Here is a 21,503-nt window from a genome sequence, read left to right as displayed (position 1 = left end):
ACCCGGAGATGCACTGAGCATTCAGAGCTACGCCTCCTACCTTCTGCCTTGTCCACAGTCTCTGGGGTGCATTGGGGCTGCACTTCATGGAGAGCATTGGGACTGCACTCTGGGAAGCATTAGGACTGCGCACTCTGGGAAGCATTGGGACTGTGCTCTCTGGGGAGCATTGGGACTGCGCTCTCTGGGGAACATTGCGGCTGTGCTCTCTAAGGAGCATGGGGACTGTACTCTCTGAGGAGCATGGGGAATGCACTCTCTAGGGAGCATTTGGACTGCACTTTATGGAGAGCATTGGGACTGCACTCTCTGGGGAGCATTGGGACTGCACTCTCTGGGGAGCATTGGGACTGCACTCTTTGGGAAGCATGGGGACTGCACTCTCTGGGAAGCATGGGGACTGCACTCTCTGGGGAGCCTTAGGACTGCACTCTCTGGGGAGCATTGGGACTGCATTGCCTGGGAGCATTGGGACTGCACTCTTTGAGAGCTTTGGCACTGCACTCTCTGGGGAGCATTGGGACTGCACTCTCTGGGGAGCATTGGGACTGCACTCTTTGGGAAGCATGGGGACTGCACTCTCTGGGAAGCATTAGGACTACACTCTCTGGGAGGCCTTAGGACTGCACTCTCTGAGGAGCATTGGGACTGCAGTGCCTGGGAGCATTGGGACTGCACTTTTTGAGAGCTTTGGCACTGCATTCTCTGGGAAGCATGGGGGCTGCATTCTCTGTTCAAAAAGCCTAAAAGTGGACCCGCTGTGGAGCTGCCTAGGGCATCTCAGAGTTGCCTCTGTGCTGCCTTCTATCCTAATGTTGTACTGCAAAAATGACCACTTGCACTGACCTTGCACTGCAAAAATACACTTCCATGAATCAGGGTTTGTGTCGACACTGCAAAGTCACTGTCAGCAGTGCAAAAAATTCCATGAATCAGGCCTTTTGAATTTCCCTTACTTTTCAAGAATGTGGCCCCTGGTGCCCTGCGAGGACGGGGGCAGTGCCTGGTGCCCTGCGAGGACGGGGGCAGTGCCTGGTGCCCTGCGAGGAAGGGGGCAGTGCCTGGTGCCCTGCGAGGACGGGGGCAGTGCCTGGTGCCCTGCGAGGACGGGGGCAGTGCCTGGTGCCCTGCGAGGAAGGGGGCAGTGCCTGGTGCCCTGCGAGGACTGGGGCAGTGCCTGGTGCCCTGCGAGGACTGGGGCAGTGCCTGGTGCCCTGCGAGGACGGGGGCAGTGCCTGGTGCCCTGCGAGGACTGGGGCAGTGCCTGGTGCCCTGCGAGGACGGGGGCAATGCCTGGTGCCCTGCGAGGACGGGGGCAGTGCCTGGTGCCCTGTGAGGACTGGGGCAGTGCCTGATGCCCGGTGAAAGGTGAGAGGGTGCACAGTACGCCGCACAGGCTGGCACTACTGATGCTCCACAGGTGGCCCAAGATGGCCTGAACCTGTGGGAGTCATGCAGAATGCTCTCACTGCCACGCGGGCACAATGTGGCGAACATGTGGCCTCTTCATGCCAACCCCTCCTAGAGTGCCCCTGCTGCCTGGGGCTGTGAATAGCTCCTGGGGGCACAGGTACTGGGTGACTGGTGCAGGGTCCCACATACATTACACCAGGTGCTGTGTGTACACGTGGGCTGAGGATCATGGCAGACTAAGGATAACATTATAAGACTCTAGCGCCCTCTGCCGGCAGACGCTGGCATTGAAGGCCGGTCATGAAGCCAGACTATTTATGGAGACGCACCGCTGATAATGGACCGCTGATAATGGACCGCAATTAACGTCTCTATAGTGAAGCTTTACGAGAAAGGGCTGTGCAGGCGATCACAGAATTGCAAGCAGAGGAGCCGTGACGCGCAGCTCGGCTGTTACCTGGCATAAGATGGTGAAACGTTGCTTGTCCTCCGGGGGGCTTCCTCGGGACCCCGGGTACTCGAAGTCCAGATCGATGCCATCGAAGCCGTACAGTCTCAGCCAGTCGATGACCGAGTCGATGAAGATCTTCCGGTTCTGGGCAGTGGCGACCATGGCAGTGAACCTGCCAAGGAACACACGTGCAGTTTGTCTTGCAGTGCTGCCTGGTTGCATTTTTTTTCTAAGCATAAACAATTTCTAAAAGCCCCGTCTTCATGTTGGCTGCACATTTTTCAGAACACAAGGCGTGTGATCTTGGTCACCCAGAACTTAGAAGCCTATCTTTCAAGCCGGGTCCATGAAGGGGCGTGGGGGCTTAAGACACTCAGCTTCCATGAGGGCACAGGGAGGCCACAGCACCGCACCCTCCCGCAACCTCAGCAGCCCCCTCTGGATAAAGCAGCCTGCTGAGTTATCCTATAAATCCCCAGACCCCCGATGTCGGGGACGTATTTAGAGGCGGGGCCGTCAGTCGGTGTGCAGTTCCTACCTGGCTGTGCCGAAGTTCCATCCCCCGATGGCCAGCAGGTTCACCAGCTTGGAGTTACTGTGGATCAGAAAACACATGGATTGTTTACAGTAGAGCCAGTGACGGGCACCTGCCAATCACACCAGTCCACCTTCCATCACAAGGGGCGCGCAGCTGTAGCTGCTTCCCAGGCTAAAGAGCCCGGTGCCCTCAGAAATGCTCCAGAGCAGGGGTCTCCAGGGGGCTGCAACCTTTGGCTAGCTAGATGTTTTGGACTACGACACCCATGATCCATCACCATTGACGATGAAGTCTAGGGCTGGTGGGAGTTGTAGTGAAGGAGTGGAAGGTTCCCGACTACCTCTCTAGAGGTAGGAAAGAGACCTCTGAGACCCAAGACCTCAAACAAGGATTTATTTGTGTTTCCCAGGTGCCCCGTCCCTCGGGTGAGAGTTCAGCACCTTCCCTCCTGTGTAGGTGTTGTTGGCTAAACTTTTTATAATTTCCCCAGGTGAGGCAGGAACGGCAGAGCCGGAGGATGGGAGAACACGTGTGTGTGCGTGTGTTGCATTTTTTGTAAAGTAACCGACTGGATAATCTGTGTGGGCTATGCAATAATGCCTTGTCTACAGCGAAGCTAACGTACGCGCCATGCCACCAGCAGAACTATGCTGCAGCCTGTCCGCTTCCTGTGTCTGCCTGTCTACTAGCAGCTAGCTGGGCTTTCATGGGGGCAACGCCCCAGCTAGTGAGTGCTTCCTGTCTGTCTGTGTTTCTACTAGCAGCTAGCTGGACTGGAATGGGGGCAGCGCTCCAGCTACTGAGTGCTTCCTGTCTGTCTGCCTGTCTACTAGCAGCTAGCTGGACTTGCATGGGGGCAGCGCTCCAGCTACTGAGTGCTTCCTGTGTGTGTCTGCCTGTCTACTAGCAGCTAGCTGGGCTTGCATGGGGGCAACGCCCCAGCTAGTGAGTGCTTCCTGTCTGTCTGTGTTTCTACTAGCAGCTAGCTGGACTGGAATGGGGGCAGCGCTCCAGCTACTGAGTGCTTCCTGTCTGTCTGCCTGTCTACTAGCAGCTAGCTGGACTTGCATGGGGGCAGCGCTCCAGCTACTGAGTGCTTCCTGTCTGTCTGCCTGTCTACTAGCAGCTAGCTGGGCTTGCATGGGGGCAGCGCTCCAGCTAGTGAGTGATTCCTGTCTGTCTGCCTGTCTACTAGCAGCTAGCTGGACTGGAATGGGGGCAGCGCTCCAGCTACTGAGTGCTTCCTGTCTGTCTGCCTGTCTACTAGCAGCTAGCTGGGCTTGCATGGGGGCAGTGCTCCAGCTAGTGAGTGCTTCCTGTGTGTGTCTGCCTGTCTACTAGCAGCTAGCTGGACTTGAATGGGGGCAACGCACCAGCTATTGGGTGCTTCCTGTGTCTGTCTGCCTGTCTACTAGCAGCTAGCTGGGCTGGAATGGGGGCAACGCACCAGCTAGTGAGTGCTTCCTGTGTCTGTCTGCCTGTCTTCTAGCAGCTAGCTGGACTGGAATGGGGGCAGTGCCCCAGCTAGTGAGTGCTTCCTGTCTGTCTGCCTGTCTACTAGCAGCTAGCTGGGCTTGAATGGGAGCAACGCCACAGCTAGTGGGTGTGTGTGTGTGTGTGTGTGTGTGCGCCTGTCTACTAGCAGGTAGCTGGACATCAATGGGGGCAACGCCACAGCTAGTGAGTGCTTCCGGTCTGTCTGCCTGTCTGCTAGCATCTATCTGGACTGGAATGGGGGCAACGCCCTAGCTAGTGAGTGCTTCCTGTCTGTCTGTGTTTCTACTAGCAGCTAGCTGGACTGGAATGGGGGCAACGCCCCAGCTAGTGAGTGCTTCCTGTGTCTGTCTGCCTGTCTACTAGCAGCTAGCTGGACTGAAATGGGGCAACGCCCCAGCTAGTGAGTGCTTCCTGTCTGTCTGTGTTTCTACTAGCAGCTAGCTGGACTGGAATGAGGGCAACGCTGCAGCTAGTGAGTGCTTCCTGTCTGTCTGCCTGTCTAATAGCAGCTAGCTGGACTTGAATGGGGCAACGCCGCAGCTAGTGACTTCTTCCTGTGTGTGCCTGTCTGTCTACTAGCAGCTAGCTGGACTTGAATGGGGGCAACGCCGCAGCTAGCGAGTTCTTCCTGTGTGTGTCTGTCTGTCTACTAGCAGCTAGCTGGACTTGAATGGGGGCAACGCCGCAGCTAGCAAGTTCTTCCTGTGTGTGTCTGCCTGTCTTCTAGCAGCTAGCTGGGCTTGCATGGGGGCAACGCTCCAGCTAGTGAGTGCTTCCTGTGTGTGGGTGTCTGCCTGACTATAGCAGCTAGCTGGACTTGAATAGGGGCAATGCCCCAGCTACTGAGTGCTTCCTGTCTGTCTGCCTATCTTCTAGCAGCTAGCTGGACTGGAATGGGGCAACGCCCCAGCTAGTGAGTGCTTCCTGTCTGTCTGCCTGTCTACTAGCAGCTAGCTGGGCTTGCATGGGGGCAACGCCGCTGCTAGTGAGTGCTTCCTGTGTGTGTGTGTGTCTGCCTGTCTACTAGCAGCTAGCTGGACTTCAATGGGGGCAACGCCCTAGCTGGTGAGTGCTTCCTGTCTGTCTGTGTTTCTACTAGCAGCTAGCTGGACTGGAATGGGGGCAACGCCCCAGCTAGTGAGTGCTTCCTGTGTCTGTCTGCCTGTCTACTAGCAGCTAGCTGGACTGAAATGGGGCAACGCCCCAGCTAGTGAGTGCTTCCTGTCTGTCTGTGTTTCTACTAGCAGCTAGCTGGACTGGAATGAGGGCAACGCTGCAGCTAGTGAGTGCTTCCTGTCTGTCTGCCTGTCTAATAGCAGCTAGCTGGACTTGAATGGGAGCAACGCCCCAGCTAGTGAGTGCTTCCTGTCTGTCTGCCTGTCTACTAGCAGCTAGCTGGACTTCAATGGGGCAACACCACAGCTAGTGAATGCTTCCTGTCTGTCTGCCTGTCTACTAGCAGTTAGCTGGGCTTGCATGGGGGCAACGCTCCAGCTAGTGAATGCTTCCTGTGTGTGTCTGTCTGCCTGTCTACTACCGGCTAGCTGGGCTTGCATGGGGGCAACGCTCCAGCTAGTGAGTGCTTCCAGTGTCTGTCTGCCTGTCTACTAGCAGCTAACTGGACTTGAATGGGGGAAACGCACCAGCTAGTGAGTGCTTCCTGTGTGTGTCTGCCTGTCTACTAGCAGCTAGCTGGACTTGCATGGGGGCAACGCTGCTGCTAGTGAGTGCTTCCTGTCCGTCTGCCTGTCTACTAGAAAGTAGCTGGACTTGAATGGCGGCAACGCCGCAGCTAGTGTGTGCTTCCTGTGCATGTGGGTCTGCCTGTCTACTAGCAGCTAGCTGGACTTGAATAGGGGCAACGCCACAGCTAGTGAGTGCTTCCTGTCTGTCTGCCTGTCTACTAGCAGTTAGCTGGGCTTGCATGGGGGCAACGCTCCAGCTAGTGAGTGCTTCCTGTGTCTGTCTGCCTGTCTACTAGCAGCTAGCTGGGCTTGCATGGGGGCAGCGCTCCAGCTACTGAGTGCTTCCTGTCTGTCTGCCTGTCTACTAGCAGCTAGCTGGGCTTGCATGGGGGCAGCGCTCCAGCTAGTGAGTGCTTCCTGTGTGTGTCTGCCTGTCTACTAGCAGCTAGCTGGACTTGAATGGGGGCAACGCACCAGCTATTGGGTGCTTCCTGTGTCTGTCTGCCTGTCTACTAGCAGCTAGCTGGGCTGGAATGGGGGCAACGCACCAGCTAGTGAGTGCTTCCTGTGTCTGTCTACCTGTCTTCTAGCAGCTAGCTGGACTGGAATGGGGGCAGTGCCCCAGCTAGTGAGTGCTTCCTGTGTCTGTCTGCCTGTCTACTAGCAGCTAGCTGGGCTTGAATGGGAGCAACGCCACAGCTAGTGGGTGTGTGTGTGTGTGTGTGTGTGTGTGTGTGTGTGCGCCTGTCTACTAGCAGCTAGCTGGACATCAATGGGGGCAACGCCACAGCTAGTGAGTGCTTCCGGTCTGTCTGCCTGTCTACTAGCAGCTAGCTGGGCTTGCATGGGGGCAACGCTCCAGCTAGTGAGTGCTTACAGTGTCTGTCTGCCTGTCTGCTAGCATCTATCTGGACTGGAATGGGGGCAACGCCCTAGCTAGTGAGTGCTTCCTGTCTGTCTGTGTTTCTACTAGCAGCTAGCTGGACTGGAATGGGGGCAACGCCCCAGCTAGTGAGTGCTTCCTGTGTCTGTCTGCCTGTCTACTAGCAGCTAGCTGGACTGGAATGGGGCAACGCCCCAGCTAGTGAGTGCTTCCTGTCTGTCTGTGTTTCTACTAGTAGCTAGCTGGACTGGAATGAGGGCAACGCTGCAGCTAGTGAGTGCTTCCTGTCTGTCTGCCTGTCTAATAGCAGCTAGCTGGACTTGAATGGGGCAACGCCGCAGCTAGTGACTTCTTCCTGTGTGTGCCTGTCTGTCTACTAGCAGCTAGCTGGACTTGAATGGGGGCAACGCCGCAGCTAGCGAGTTCTTCCTGTGTGTGTCTGTCTGTCTACTAGCAGCTAGCTGGACTTGAATGGGGGCAACGCCGCAGCTAGCAAGTTCTTCCTGTGTGTGTCTGCCTGTCTTCTCGCAGCTAGCTGGGCTTGCATGGGGGCAACGCTCCAGCTAGTGAGTGCTTCCTGTGTGGGTGTGTCTGCCTGTCTATAGCAGCTAGCTGGACTTGAATAGGGGCAATGCCCCAGCTACTGAGTGCTTCCTGTCTGTCTGCCTATCTTCTAGCAGCTAGCTGGACTGGAATGGGGCAACGCCCCAGCTAGTGAGTGCTTCCTGTCTGTCTGCCTGTCTACTAGCAGCTAGCTGGGCTTGCATGGGGGCAACGCCGCTGCTACTGAGTGCTTCCTGTGTGTGTGTGTCTGCCTGTCTACTAGCAGCTAGCTGGACTTCAATGGGGCAACACCACAGCTTGTGAGTGCTTCCTGTCTGTCTGTCTGTCTGCCTGTCTACTAGCAGTTAGCTGGGCTTGCATGGGGGCAACGCTCCAGCTAGTGAATGCTTCCTGTGTGTGTCTGTCTTCCTGTCTACTACCAGCTAGCTGGGCTTGCATGGGGGCAACGCTCCAGCTAGTGAGTGCTTCCAGTGTCTGTCTGCCTGTCTACTAGCAGCTAACTGGACTTGCATGGGGGCAACGCTCCAGCTAGTGAGTGCTTCCTGACTGTCTGCCTTTCTACTAGAAACTAGCTGGACTTGAATGGTGGCAACGCCGCAGCTAGTGTGTGCTTCCTTTGTGTGTGTGTCTGCCTGTCTACTAGCAGCTAGCTGGACTTCAATGGGGCAACACCACAGCTAGTGAATGCTTCCTGTCTGTCTGCCTGTCTACTAGCAGTTAGCTGGGCTTGCATGGGGGCAACGCTCCAGCTAGTGAATGCTTCCTGTGTGTGTCTGTCTGCCTGTCTACTACCGGCTAGCTGGGCTTGCATGGGGGCAACGCTCCAGCTAGTGAGTGCTTCCAGTGTCTGTCTGCCTGTCTACTAGCAGCTAACTGGACTTGAATGGGGGAAACGCACCAGCTAGTGAGTGCTTCCTGTGTGTGTCTGCCTGTCCACTAGCAGCTAGCTGGACTTGCATGGGGCAACACTGCTGCTAGTGAGTGCTTCCTGTCCATCTGCCTGTCTACTAGAAAGTAGCTGGACTTGAATGGCGGCAACGCCGCAGCTAATGTGTGCTTTCTGTGTGTGTGGGTCTGCCTGTCTACTAGCAGCTAGCTGGACTTGAATAGGGGCAACGCCACAGCTAGTGAGTGCTTCCTGTCTGTCTGCCTGTCTACTAGCAGTTAGCTGGGCTTGCATGGGGGCAACGCTCCAGCTAGTGAGTGCTTCCTGTGTCTGTCTGCCTGTCTACTAGCAGCTAGCTGGACTTGAATGGGGCAACGTCCCAGCTAGTGAGTGCTTCCTGTCTGTCTGTGTTTCTACTAGCAGCTAGCTGGACTGGAATGAGGGCAATGTCGCAGCTAGTGAGTGCTCCCTGTCTGTCTGCCTGTCTACTAGCAGCTAGCTGGACTGGAATGGGCCAACACCGCAGCTAGTGAGTGCTTCCTGTCTGACTGCCTGTCTACTAGCAGCTAGCTGGGCTTGCATGGGGGCAACGCTCCAGCTAGTGATTGCTTCCAGTGTCTGTCTGTCTGTCTGCTAGCATCTAGCTGGACTGGAATGGGCAAACTCCCTAACTAGTGAGTGCTTCCTGTCTGTCTGTGTTTCTACTAGTAGCTAGCTGGACTTCAATGGGGGCAATGCCCCAGCTAGTGAGTGCTTCCTGTGTCTGTCCGCCTGTCTACTAGCAGCTAGCTGGACTGGAATGGGGCAACGCCCCAGCTAGTGAGTGCTTTCTGTCTGCCTGTGTTTCTACTTGCAGCTGGCTGGACTGGAATGAGGGCAACGCCGCAGCTAGTGAGTGCTTCCTGTCTGTCTGCCTGTCTACTAGCAGCTAGCTGGACTGGAATGGGGGCAACGCCGCAGCTAGTGAGGGCTTCCTGTGTGTGCCTGCCTGTCTACTAGCAGCTAGCTGGACTTGAATGGGGCAAACCCGCAGCTAGTGAGTGCTTCATGTGTGTGTCTGTCTGTCTACTAGCAGCTAGCTGGACTTGAATGGGGGCAACGACACAGCTAGTGAATGCTTCCTGTGTGTGTCTGTCTGCCTGTCTACTAGCAGCTAGCTGAACTTCAATGGGGGCAACGCTCCAGCTAGTGAGTGCTTCCTGTCTGTCTGCCTGTCTACTAGCAGTTAGCTGGGCTTGCATGTGGGCAACGCCCCAGCTAGTGAGTGCTTCCTGTCTGTCTGTGTTTCTACTAGCAGCTAGCTGGACTGGAATTGGGGCAACGCCCCAGCTAGTGAGTGCTTCCTGTGTGTGTCTGTCTACTAGCAGCTAGCTGGGCTTGCATGGGGGCAACGCTCCAGCTAGTGAGTGCTTCCTGTGTGTGTCTGTCTGCCTGTCTACTAGCAGCTAGCTGGGCTTGCATGGGGGCAACGCTCCAGCTAGTGAGTGCTTCCTGTGTGTGTCTGTCTGCCTGTCTACTAGCAGCTAGCTGGGCCTGCATGGGGGCAGCACTCCAGCTAGTGAGTGCTTCCTGTGTCTGTCTGCCTGTCTACTAGCAGCTAGCTGGACTTGCATGGGGGCAACACTCCAGCTAGTGAGTGCTTCCTGTGTGTGTCTCTCTGCCCTCTCTACTAGCAGCTAGCTGGGCTTGAATGGGGGTCGGGTTGCCTCGGCGGTCTGAGTATGTGTAGTATAGAGTCTTCTCTCGCTGGAAAGGCCACCTTGCCCTCCAGTGACTGCTTCTGCTTATAATGCAAACACTGAAAAGAGCAGGGTAACTCTAGCCTCTGGACCAGAGTATTATAATAACATCAAGAAACAGAAAAGATATGTCCAGAGCAAAATATGTTTAGAAAAAATGTATCCAAATTTATTAAAGGTGATACAAAAATTGAAAACTAGTGAATAAATCACTCAAAATTATTATACACTGATCATTTTAACATAACAGAACAGCAGCAACAATATGCCGAAAATCGGCTAAAACTTCATCACTCATACTCAACATACATAGTACATACATACACACACAACTCATCATACCGTGGCATACATCCAAAGTACTAAAAACACAGAAAACATGCTAAGAACCAATGGGGAAGAGGAATTCATAACTAGTCCCCATAATAACACTCATTATTGCGGTGTTTACAAACAATAGAAATAATTCACAAACAATCTATTGTCAGGGTGGATAGGAAGAACAAATGCAAAGATCACATCCCTGTAGAATTTTTCTCTCGACCGGTTTCGACGTGTAGTGGTGGTTAACTGAACGTCTTCCTCAGGAGGTGGGTGTTACCATTCTGAAAAACAAGTACGCAAAAGCGACTATAAGCTACTACATGAAAAAGTCTTTGCCGACTGCCTGTAACATACAATTAAAGAAGGAGAAAAAGGACTGCTGCTAGCAGCCTAAGTTATTAAAAACAATTAAGAACCGTGTATACCATAGTGAAAATAAGCATATACGGCCCCCGCTACAACAGCTGTGTAAACCAGAACAAGAGGGTAAGTGACTCCCAAAAGAGAACCGTGCAAGATGAAAGGGAACCTTCAAGACCATGGTGGATCGGCAACAAGAATGTATATATATAATAATATATATCTAAATACCAAAAAAGCCTGACCAATGGCAATGTCTGTATCTAAAAAGAACTAGTAGTGGACTAACCTGATGAAAACCTAGCTGCTGCAAAAATCTATGCAGTGTAGTGTGGCCAGTCACGCGAGACAATTCAGGACTAAAACATAACCTGAAACCAGAAACAAGACCAGAATGCACTAGGTCAGATAAATAAAAAACCTAGGTTCAAAGTGGAGTGCCTATGACTAAGGCAAAAATAATAATAATAGCTCACCTGGAGGGCGCCCCATGCAGTTTAAGATGATCCAGCGCTGCATGTATTTGAAAAGTGAAGAGGCAGCGCAACTTAGCCTGAGCCTTCAACGCCGTCTGTAAATGACTACAAAAGTGGCAAAAGAGCTTCATTACAATGTTAAATGGCAAGCAGTGACCCACGGCTTACCAGAGTACAAGGGCACTGCATAAAATGCCTCTAAAAGATCTCCAATAAAATGGGAGGAAGCCTACAGACAACCACACCGTTCTGGGGGATCCAAAAGGTGTTTAAATGTAAATGCACGAAAAGCCCAATAAATCAAATGGAGCTACGAGCACAATTGAAATGAGAAGGTAAACTTAAGGGCAAATGGCAGCTGTCTAAGATAAACGGTGCTATGTTTAAATATAAACACACGAAGTGCCAAATAAATCAATTGGAGCAGCTCGCACAATTGAAATGTAATAGTGAGCTCAAAGGCAACAAACAGTAGTCTAAAGGGCGACGCTGCAGAGTTAATTATGCAGAGGACTGTAGCTGAAAAGCTATTAACATTGCAGGAAGGCTGGCCACACGCTTACCTGCAAAACGGTTGCTGTATAATGGAATTGTCCAGCAACGAGGGAGAACAGATGGTAATCTCTTTGTTTAAAACTAGTTGTAAATTCGAAACGCTACGCATGCGTGTAGGGACCTGCAAGGAGTGGCTGGCTACAGCCAATAGTAAACAAAAGCCTTTTTAAAGGCAAAACTAAAGACTGACTGCGCATGTCAGCAAGTGCTGCCAGTAAAGACATTCCACGAGCAGAACAAAGCGCAAATAATGCAGCCCAAATTAAAAGGAAATGATGATGAACAACGCCGCTGCTGATAGAAAAAATAATACTAAATAAATACTAGAAAAGGATGAACATCAGACTAAAAAGCAGCGTAAATAAATTTTGGGCTGCCATCACCACACCAAGTGAATTCTGGGAGTTGTAGTCCAATTTAGGCCAGAACCATATAACAGGCCCCATATCTCTAAGCAATTCTGGAGCTACTATACAATGACTAAAAGAGTGTTTTTAGACCAGAGATAGGCAAGAAAGATGGTAAAAAAGCTTTGGCTGAAAAGGCGATAATCTAATGTAAAAGATGTTAAATTGTGTCAATTAAACTAAATAGCTAAACAGTCATAATAGCCATAGAGGGCAAATAGAGAAATGCAGAACAAGCTTGCTAGCGACTATTGAAGTCCCACGACTCCAATGTGTTAAGGCCTTTGTGGAGTGTTTTTAAATTAAACATCCACATTTGTTCTTTGTAGGACAATTTATTAGCCAGTTGTATTGTGTTATTAGCAAAACATTTTTCCAAACAAAACCAGATTAAAGAGTCTGGGTTGTGTCCCATTTCTACGCAATGAATCACTAGTGGAGCCGAAAGGTTGCGTGTTCTAATTTTAGACCGGTGCTCATTGATACGTAGATGGACTTCCCTAGAGGTTTATACCAATCGGGATGCCCTTTTAAGACCTAAAAACAAAATTGTGGACAAAGAACAGTTAGTTTGTGTGTCCACTTTTTGCCAACATAGTGAGACAATTAAAGCTATTGTTCTGAAAAATTGGAGGATCCTTAATTCCACAGATCTCCAGCTAGAGAAACCTTTATTTGCTTTTAAAAAAAGCAAAAATTTAGGGCAGAAACTAACCCGGGCCTCCAGACTTCCTGTTCTTCCTGTTCGCATTAACCAGGTCAGAGATATTAACCTGAATCAGGTTAAAGGCCATTATCCGTGCACTTCGTGCGCAGCTTGTAAATTTTCTAAAAAAATTACAGACTTTTCTTACAATGGTAGATCTTGGGCACTACGTAAATTCACTACGTGCAAAAGTAAGAATGTTATTTATGCTATCCAGTGCCCGTGTCAGCTTTTGTATGTAGGAAAAACCTCTAGGGAAGTCCATCTACGTATCAATGAGCACCGGTCTAAAATTAGAACACGCAACCTTTCGGCTCCACTAGTGATTCATTGCGTAGAAATGGGACACAACCCAGACTCTTTAATCTGGTTTTGTTTGGAAAAATGTTTTGCTAATAACACAATACAACTGGCTAATAAATTGTCCTACAAAGAACAAATGTGGATGTTTAATTTAAAAACACTCCACAAAGGCCTTAACACATTGGAGTCGTGGGACTTCAATAGTCGCTAGCAAGCTTGTTCTGCATTTCTCTATTTGCCCTCTATGGCTATTATGACTGTTTAGCTATTTAGTTTAATTGACACAATTTAACATCTTTTACATTAGATTATCGCCTTTTCAGCCAAAGCTTTTTTACCATCTTTCTTGCCTATCTCTGGTCTAAAAACACTCTTTTAGTCATTGTATAGTAGCTCCAGAATTGCTTAGAGATATGGGGCCTGTTATATGGTTCTGGCCTAAATTGGACTACAACTCCCAGAATTCACTTGGTGTGGTGATGGCAGCCCAAAATTTATTTACGCTGCTTTTTAGTCTGATGTTCATCCTTTTCTAGTATTTATTTAGTATTATTTTTTCTATCAGCAGCGGCGTTGTTCATCATTATTTCCTTTTAATTTGGGCTGCATTATTTGCGCTTTGTTCTGCTCGTGGAATGTCTTTACTGGCAGCACTTGCTGACATGCGCAGTCAGTCTTTAGTTTTGCCTTTAAAAAGGCTTTTGTTTACTATTGGCTGTAGCCAGCCACTCCTTGCAGGTCCCTACACGCATGCGTAGCGTTTCGAATTTACAACTAGTTTTAAACAAAGAGATTACCATCTGTTCTCCCTCGTTGCTGGACAATTCCATTATACAGCAACCGTTTTGCAGGTAAGCGTGTGGCCAGCCTTCCTGCAATGTTAATAGCTTTTCAGCTACAGTCCTCTGCATAATTAACTCTGCAGCGTCGCCCTTTAGACTACTGTTTGTTGCCTTTGAGCTCACTATTACATTTCAATTGTGTGAGCTGCTCCAATTGATTTATTTGGCACTTCGTGTGTTTATATTTAAACATAGCACCGTTTATCTTAGACAGCTGCCATTTGCCCTTAAGTTTACCTTCTCATTTCAATTGTGCTCGTAGCTCCATTTGATTTATTGGGCTTTTCGTGCATTTACATTTAAACACCTTTTGGATCCCCCAGAACGGTGTGGTTGTCTGTAGGCTTCCTCCCATTTTATTGGAGATCTTTTAGAGGCATTTTATGCAGTGCCCTTGTACTCTGGTAAGCCGTGGGTCACTGCTTGCCATTTAACATTGTAATGAAGCTCTTTTGCCACTTTTGTAGTCATTTACAGACGGCGTTGAAGGCTCAGGCTAAGTTGCGCTGCCTCTTCACTTTTCAAATACATGCAGCGCTGGATCATCTTAAACTGCATGGGGCGCCCTCCAGGTGAGCTATTATTATTATTTTTGCCTTAGTCATAGGCACTCCACTTTGAACCTAGGTTTTTTATTTATCTGACCTAGTGCATTCTGGTCTTGTTTCTGGTTTCAGGTTATGTTTTAGTCCTGAATTGTCTCGCGTGACTGGCCACACTACACTGCATAGATTTTTGCAGCAGCTAGGTTTACATCAGGTTAGTCCACTACTAGTTCTTTTTAGATACAGACATTGCCATTGGTCAGGCTTTTTTGGTATTTAGATATATATTATTATATATATACATTCTTGTTGCCGATCCACCATGGTCTTGAAGGTTCCCTTTCATCTTGCACGGTTCTCTTTTGGGAGTCACTTACCCTCTTGTTCTGGTTTACACAGCTGTTGTAGCGGGGGCCGTATATGCTTATTTTCACTATGGTATACACGGTTCTTAATTGTTTTTAATAACTTAGGCTGCTAGCAGCAGTCCTTTTTCTCCTTCTTTAATTGTATGTTACAGGCAGTCGGCAAAGACTTTTTCATGTAGTAGCTTATAGTCGCTTTTGCGTACTTGTTTTTCAGAATGGTAACACCCACCTCCTGAGGAAGACGTTCAGTTAACCACCACTACACGTCGAAACCGGTCGAGAGAAAAATTCTACAGGGATGTGATCTTTGCATTTGTTCTTCCTATCCACCCTGACAATAGATTGTTTGTGAATTATTTCTATTGTTTGTAAACACCGCAATAATGAGTGTTATTATGGGGACTAGTTATGAATTCCTCTTCCCCATTGGTTCTTAGCATGTTTTCTGTGTTTTTAGTACTTTGGATGTATGCCACGGTATGATGAGTTGTGTGTGTATGTATGTACTATGTATGTTGAGTATGAGTGATGAAGTTTTAGCCGATTTGCGGCATATTGTTGCTGCTGTTCTGTTATGTTAAAATGATCAGTGTATAATAATTTTGAGTGATTTATTCACTAGTTTTCAATTTTTGTATCACCTTTAATAAATTTGGATACATTTTTTCTAAACATATTTTGCTCTGGACATATCTTTTCTGTTTCTTGATGCTTCTGCTTATAAGACACTGGCTGAGTTTGAGTGGGCAAGGTCAGGTCAACCTCTGTGCTCGATACTGGGTTCCACATGCAGTCCCCTACCCATCAATGCCATCTTCATATAAGTACCCCACTTCCTGTCCCTAACCCTCTTCCTCCCATTGGGCCTCTTATTTCATATCCAGGCGCCCAAGCCAACCAAGGTCGGAGGGTCGTGTCATGCGGCTTCCGTGGTTACGTGGAGAGTCACCCTACCCGAACTTGCCGCTTTATTGGGCGAGTAATCCCCGGATCTGGGACGGACAGTCCAGGTAAGCAGCTACTCCTGGGCAGACACTCACTGTAGCCTGAGGGGCAGATACTCACTGTAGCTTGAGGGCAGATACACACTGTAGCTTGAGGGGCAGACACTCAATGTAGCTCGAGGTGCAGATACTCACTCTAGCTTGAGGGGCTTGAGGGGCAGACACTCACTGTAGCCTGAGGGGCAGATACTCGCTGTAGCTTGTGGGGCAGGCACTCACTGTAGTTTGAGGGTCAGACACTCACTGTAGCTTGAGGGGCAGACACTCACTGTAGCTTGGGGTCAGATACTCACTGTAGTTTGAGGGGCAGACACTCACTGTAGCTTGAGGGGCAGACACTCGCTGTAGCTTGAGGGGCAGACACTCACTGTAGCTTGAGGGACAGACACTCGCTGTATCTTGAGAGGCAGATACTCGCTGTAGCTTGAGGGGCAGATACTCACTGTAGCTTGAGGGGCAGGCACTCACTGTAGTTTGAGGGTCAGACACTCACTGTAGCTTGAGGGGCAGACACTCACTGTAGCTTGAGGGGCAGACAATCACTGTAGCTTGAGGGGCAGGCACTCACTGTAGCTTGAGGTGCAGACAGTCACTGTAGTTTGAGGGGCAGATCGTATAGCTTGGGGGCAGATACTCTAGCTTGAGGACAGACACTCGCTGTAGCCTGAGGGGCAGATACTCACTGTAGCTTGAGGGGCAGGCACTCACTGTAGATTGAGGGGCAGACACTCACTGTAGTTTGAGGGGCAGACACTGACTGTAGCTTGAAGGGCAGACACTCACTGTAGCTTGGGGGGCAGACACTCACTGTAGCTTGAGGGGCAGATACTGTAGCTTGGGGCAGACACTCACTGTAGCTTGGGGGGCAGACACTCGCTGTAGCTTGAGGGGCAGATACTCACTGTAGCTTGAGGTCGCTGAACTGCTTGTAGAGGACGTCGTCGTTCCACTCGTAGGCCGCAATCTTGTGGTTGTTCATGGTGGCGAAGGCGTAGACGAGGTGGGTGCAGAGGCAGGGGTCCACGTCTCCCGGCATGTACTTGGCGGGCACCGGCCGGTACTGGGACCAGTTGGTGAAGTAGCAGACCAGTTTATGGCTGGACACTGGTGGGGAGGGAGAGAAGAGTCTTTAGGTCACAATCATTGGGGTAGCCTTGATCGCCTCTAAATAAGCAGAAGGGCTGAGGCAGAGTCGGTCAAAGGACAAGCTGATACTTAAAATCTCTCTCTCTCTATCTCTCCCCCCCTTTCTCTCTCCGCGCGCTCTCTCTCTATGTCTCCTCTCTCTCCCTCTCTGTCTCTCTCTTCCCCCCTCTCTCTCTCGCTCTCTCTGTCTCTCTCTCTCTGTCTCTCTGGCTCTCTGTCTCTCTCTCCCTCTCTCCCCCCCTCTCTCTGTCTGTCTCTCTCCCTCTCTCTCGGTCTCTTTCTCTCCCCCCTCTCTCTCTGTCTCTCTCTCTCCCCTTCTCTTTCTCTCTGTCTCTCTGTCTCTCTGTCTCTCTCTCTCTCTCTCTCTGTCTCTCTCTCCCCTTCTCTCTCTCTCTCTCTCTCTGTCTCTCTCTGTCTCTCTGTCTCTATCTCTCTCTCTCTCTCTCTCTCTGTCTCTCTCTCTCTCTCTCTCTCTCTCTGTCTCTCTTGGTCTCTTTCTCTCCCCCCTCTCTCTCTGTCTCCCTCTCTGTCTCTCTCTCACTCTCTGTCTCTCTCTCTCTCTCTCTGTCTCTCTCTCCCTCCCTCTCTCTCTCTGTCTTTCTCTCTGTTTCTCTCTATATATTTTTCTCTCTCTGTCTCTCCCCCTCTCTCTCTGTTTCTGTCTCTCTTCCCGCCTCTCTCTCTATGTCTCCTCTCTCTCCCTCTCTGTCTCTCTCTTCCCCCCTCTCTCTCTCTCTCGCTCTCTCTGTCTCTCTCTCTCTCTCTCTCTGTCTCTCTGGCTCTCTGTCTCTCTCTCCCTCTCTCCCCCCCTCTCTCTGTCTGTCTCTCTCCCCCTCTCTCTCTCTCTCGGTCTCTTTCTCTCCCCCCTCTCTCTCTGTCTCTCTCTCTCCCCTTCTCTCTCTCTCTGTCTCTCTGTCTCTCTCCCTCTCTCTCTCTCTCTCTCTCTCGGTCTCTTTCTCTCCCCCCTCTCTCTCTGTCTCTCTCTCTCCCCTTCTCTTTCTCTCTGTCTCTCTGTCTCTCTCTCTCTCTCTCTCTCTCTCTCTGTCTCTCTCTCCCCTTCTCTCTCTCTCTCTCTCTCTCTGTCTCTCTCTGGCTCTCTGTCTCTCTCTCCCTCTCTCCCCCCCTCTCTCTGTCTGTCTCTCTCCCCCTCTCTCTCTCTCTCGGTCTCTTTCTCTCCCCCCTCTCTCTCTGTCTCTCTCTCTCCCCTTCTCTCTCTCTCTCTCTGTCTCTCTCTCTCTCTCTCTGTCTCTCTCTCACTCTCTCTCTCTCTCTCTGTCTCTCTGCTCCTCTCTCTCTCTCTCTGTCTCTCTCTCCCTCTCTCTCTCTGTCTCTCTCTGCTTCTCTCTATATATTTTTCTCTCTGTCTCTCCCCCTCTCTCTCTGTTTCTGTCTCTCTTCCCGCCTCTCTCTCTATGTCTCCTCTCTCTCCCTCTCTGTCTCTCTCTTCCCCCCTCTCTCTCTCGCTCTCTCTGTCTCTCTCTCTCTGTCTCTCTGTCTCTCTCTCCCTCTCTCCCCCCCTCTCTCTGTCTGTCTCTCTCCCTCTCTCTCTCTCTCGGTCTCTTTCTCTCCCCCCTCTCTCTCTCTCTCTCCCCTTCTCTCTCTCTCTGTCTCTCTCTCTCTCTCTCTCTCTGTCTCTCTCTCCCCTTCTCTCTCTCTGTCTCTCTCTCTGTCTCTCTGTCTCTATCTCTCTCTCTCTCTCTCTCTCTCTCTCTCTCTCTGTCTCTCTCTCTCTCTGTCTCTCTCTCTCTGTCTCTCAGCCTCACATCTATCCACACTCACCGTACCCCCGCCCCAGCAGACCTCTGCAGAGCACGTGCAAGGGTAGGGTTTAGGGAGGGGGGGACTTACCTGTCTGCAGCTGCAGCAGCAGCGCTAACCCTGTGGGAAAGAGGAGACACTATTAACCATACATCCAGGGGTCTGCCAGTCCCCCCCACTGCCCCTCCTCCCACCAGTCGGTGCGCTTATAAAAAAACACAAGTAACACTTGGGGGGTGGGGGCGGGTCAAGGAAACGAGGGTCACGCGCAGGTTTGGTTGACCCGAAGTGCAGATGGTTTTAATAAAATGATACTCTTGAAAGATGAGACCGTCATTAACTAAACCCTGCTTGTGGTGTGTCTGGAGTATAGGCGGTGAACACCATATACTTCATGTAAAGGGAAGAGGGACCTAGTTACATTTTACAGTATGCAAAACAAAACACGTATTTGGTATAAACAAAGCATGAGGAAGGGGTTAATTTGTGAGTGTTACTTTACCTGCAGTGGAAGAAACTGGATGGGCGGGGGAAGGAGGGGGGGTGAGAGGATAGAGAGAGAGGCAGGGAGAGGGGAAGAGAGAGAGAGAGAGCGAGAGAGAGACGGGTAGAGAGAGGCGGAGAGGGGGGAGATAGGAAGAGAGTACGAGAGAGAGAGGGAGAGGAGAGACAGGGAGATGGGAAGAGAGAGAGAGAGAGACAGAGAGGGGAGAGAAAGATAGGAAGAGAGTAAGAGAGAGAGGGAGAGAAAGGAGAAGCAGGGAGAAGGGAAGAGAGAGAGAGGGGGGAGGGAGGGGAGAGAGTACGAGAGCGAGGGAGAGGAGGGACGGAGATGGGAAGAGAGAGAAAGGGAAAGGGCGGCGAGAGAGAGAGGGAGTGAAAGAGACAGAGTTTCCCCTGGCACGGGCACCTGTTAGTAGACTTGACCTACTCTCTGTGCCATGAGGCCTTCCCAAACGTGCCTGTCCTCTTCAGTCATGGTGGCACCAGGGCACTGAGGACCAGCAATGGTCGCCATGGGGTCTGGGGCCGCAGTGGCCCGGTCGAGCCTGATGCCAGTCATCCCCCCAGTCCTGGGGTCTGAAAGCTGTGACTCCCGATGTTAGACTACTGATCCCATCAGCCCTTGCCAGCGTCTTCAATGGTGAGGGTTCCTGGGAGTTTTAGTCTGGAACTTCTGCAGAGCCGCAGGTTGTAGACCCATGTCTCTACTAATAGACATTGAAAGAGGGGATGAGATCCTTCCTATAGCGCCGAGGCACTCATCCACCTTCCCGTAGCGCCGAGGCGCACTGAAGTGGCGCTCGGCGCTCCTATGGCGCACTGAAGCGGCGCTCGGCGCTCCATGGCTGAAGGCCACCTTCCTATAGCACCGCTTGCTATGGCCGAAGCCCACCTTCCTATAGCGCGAGCCGCACTGAAGCGGCGCTTGCTATGGCCGAAGGCCACCTTCCTATAGCGCCGAGCCGCACTGAAGCGGCGCTCGGCGCTCCATGGCGGAAGGCCACCTTCCTATAGCGCGAGCCGCACTGAAGCGGCTCTTGCTATGGCCAAAGGCCACCTTCCTATAGCGCCGAGCCGCACTGAAGCGGCGCTCGGCGCTCCATGGCTGAAGGCCCCCTTGCAGGAGGCGGACTCACCGGCCCACAGAAGCATCTTCCCCATCGTTCTCTTCTGGTTCCGCGGTGCAGGCCTGGGCCCCGAGCCCCTTTATACCCGAGCACGCAGCTGCATCCGGGGTGGGAAGCGCACAGCTGCAGGCCATGGTGTTGACCAAGAGCAAAGGAAAATAAGGCGTTCAAACAGGCAGGCGAGGTGGCGCCACCCCCAAGGCCACCGGCCCCTTGGACTGTCTGGGAGCGGGGTGGGTCACATAATACATACACATGTGCATGAACCATACAAGCAAGCATTGGCAAAGCCTACAGTGTGGGCCTTTGTGTGGGCATAGGATCTGCATTTACAGGTACTGCATAATGGTGCCTGGGCACATAATGGCATGGCCTGGCCCAAGTCTTCCTGGTGCCCATACACGAGGCACAACTGCTGGCTTTGCCAATGCTTGTTTTTAGCATGAATTCAGAGGCAAGAGCCACATGCTGGTTGCATATCAAGTCGACGAAGGCACACTTGGATAAGACATTTGTATTACACCACGAGATGGGTGAGCTGGCTATCAGCTCATTGAAACCATTGCCTTTCAGAAGGCTGCTCAGAAAGCCCAGAGCTAGACTCCAGATCCCAGCGGGTGGAGGGGTGGAGTGGGGAGAGCCAGGGAGTGAATGGGAATAGCCATACGGGCTAGCACAGCATTGGGGTGGCCAATGGGTGGATACAAAGCCCAACACCCCCAGGCTGTGTGCCCCCCCCCTCACATCCCCATTCTCTCTCTCGTTCATGACACACTCAGCCAGGCCCCCAGATCCCCCCACACTCATAGACTGGCTAAACCTAAGTTCAAGCGTGCCAAAGCCGGTGGGAGAAGTGTTCCAGTCTTTGCTGCTAAGCAACGGATCTCCCTACCATATGCACTAAGAGCGGAGGAATCCTATTGGTCTTTCCGTAAAGCCCTCAACACCTGGCTGTTTGACTAACATGCTTAACGTTTAACACTTGCGTGATTTCTATGTGTGCCTAATGTAATCTGAAACAGGTTTGTAATTTTACTGCTATGCATCTCACTATGCTGCCCTCCTGCCTCCGGCCTACATGTAACTGGTTCTCTCCAGCGCCCTGATGCATTAGGGTTCGTGTGTGCTATATAAAGGAATACATTATCATGTTGGCTTTAGTAGGGGACTAATTAGCATGTGGCATGCATGACACAACGGGAAGTGACATCAGAGGACGTGAAGTCACTGCAAGGCGCTAACAGCCCTTTCAGTAATTGGGGGGGATATGCTCCTTCGGGTAAATGCGATTGATTGACAGTAGAACAGATGTTCTCTTCTGCAGTGCAGTAGTAAACTCCAATTGATTGACAGTAGAACAGATGTTCTCTTCTGCAGTGCAGTAGTAAACTCCATGCAAAGTAAATGCTGTGAAGAAAATAC

General features: G+C 51.2%; 1 protein-coding gene across 1 annotated transcript in view; it reads right to left on the bottom strand.

The window, feature by feature from the left end:
* Positions 1-20,278, bottom strand: part of LOC138520761 (acidic mammalian chitinase-like) — a 35,559-nt gene extending 15,281 nt beyond the window's left edge. The window contains exons 1-5 of the mRNA XM_069633049.1: positions 20,091-20,278; positions 18,541-18,570; positions 16,449-16,650; positions 2,403-2,459; positions 1,871-2,036 (exon numbers count right to left, since the gene is read on the bottom strand). Of these exons, the coding sequence (XP_069489150.1) occupies positions 1,871-2,036; positions 2,403-2,459; positions 16,449-16,650; positions 18,541-18,570; positions 20,091-20,115 (480 nt within the window). The 5' untranslated portion in view covers positions 20,116-20,278. The remainder of the gene's footprint in view (positions 1-1,870; positions 2,037-2,402; positions 2,460-16,448; positions 16,651-18,540; positions 18,571-20,090) is intronic.
* Between the last annotated feature and the right edge of the window lie 1,225 nt (positions 20,279-21,503).

The sequence above is a fragment of the Ambystoma mexicanum genome, chromosome 13 (genome assembly GCF_040938575.1).
Source record: "Ambystoma mexicanum isolate Mex_15411 chromosome 13, UKY_AmexF1_1, whole genome shotgun sequence".
In the NCBI taxonomy this organism is placed as follows: domain Eukaryota; kingdom Metazoa; phylum Chordata; class Amphibia; order Caudata; family Ambystomatidae; genus Ambystoma; species Ambystoma mexicanum.
The sequence above is the reverse complement of the archived record's forward strand: the minus strand, read 5'-3'. Positions and strand labels throughout refer to the sequence as shown.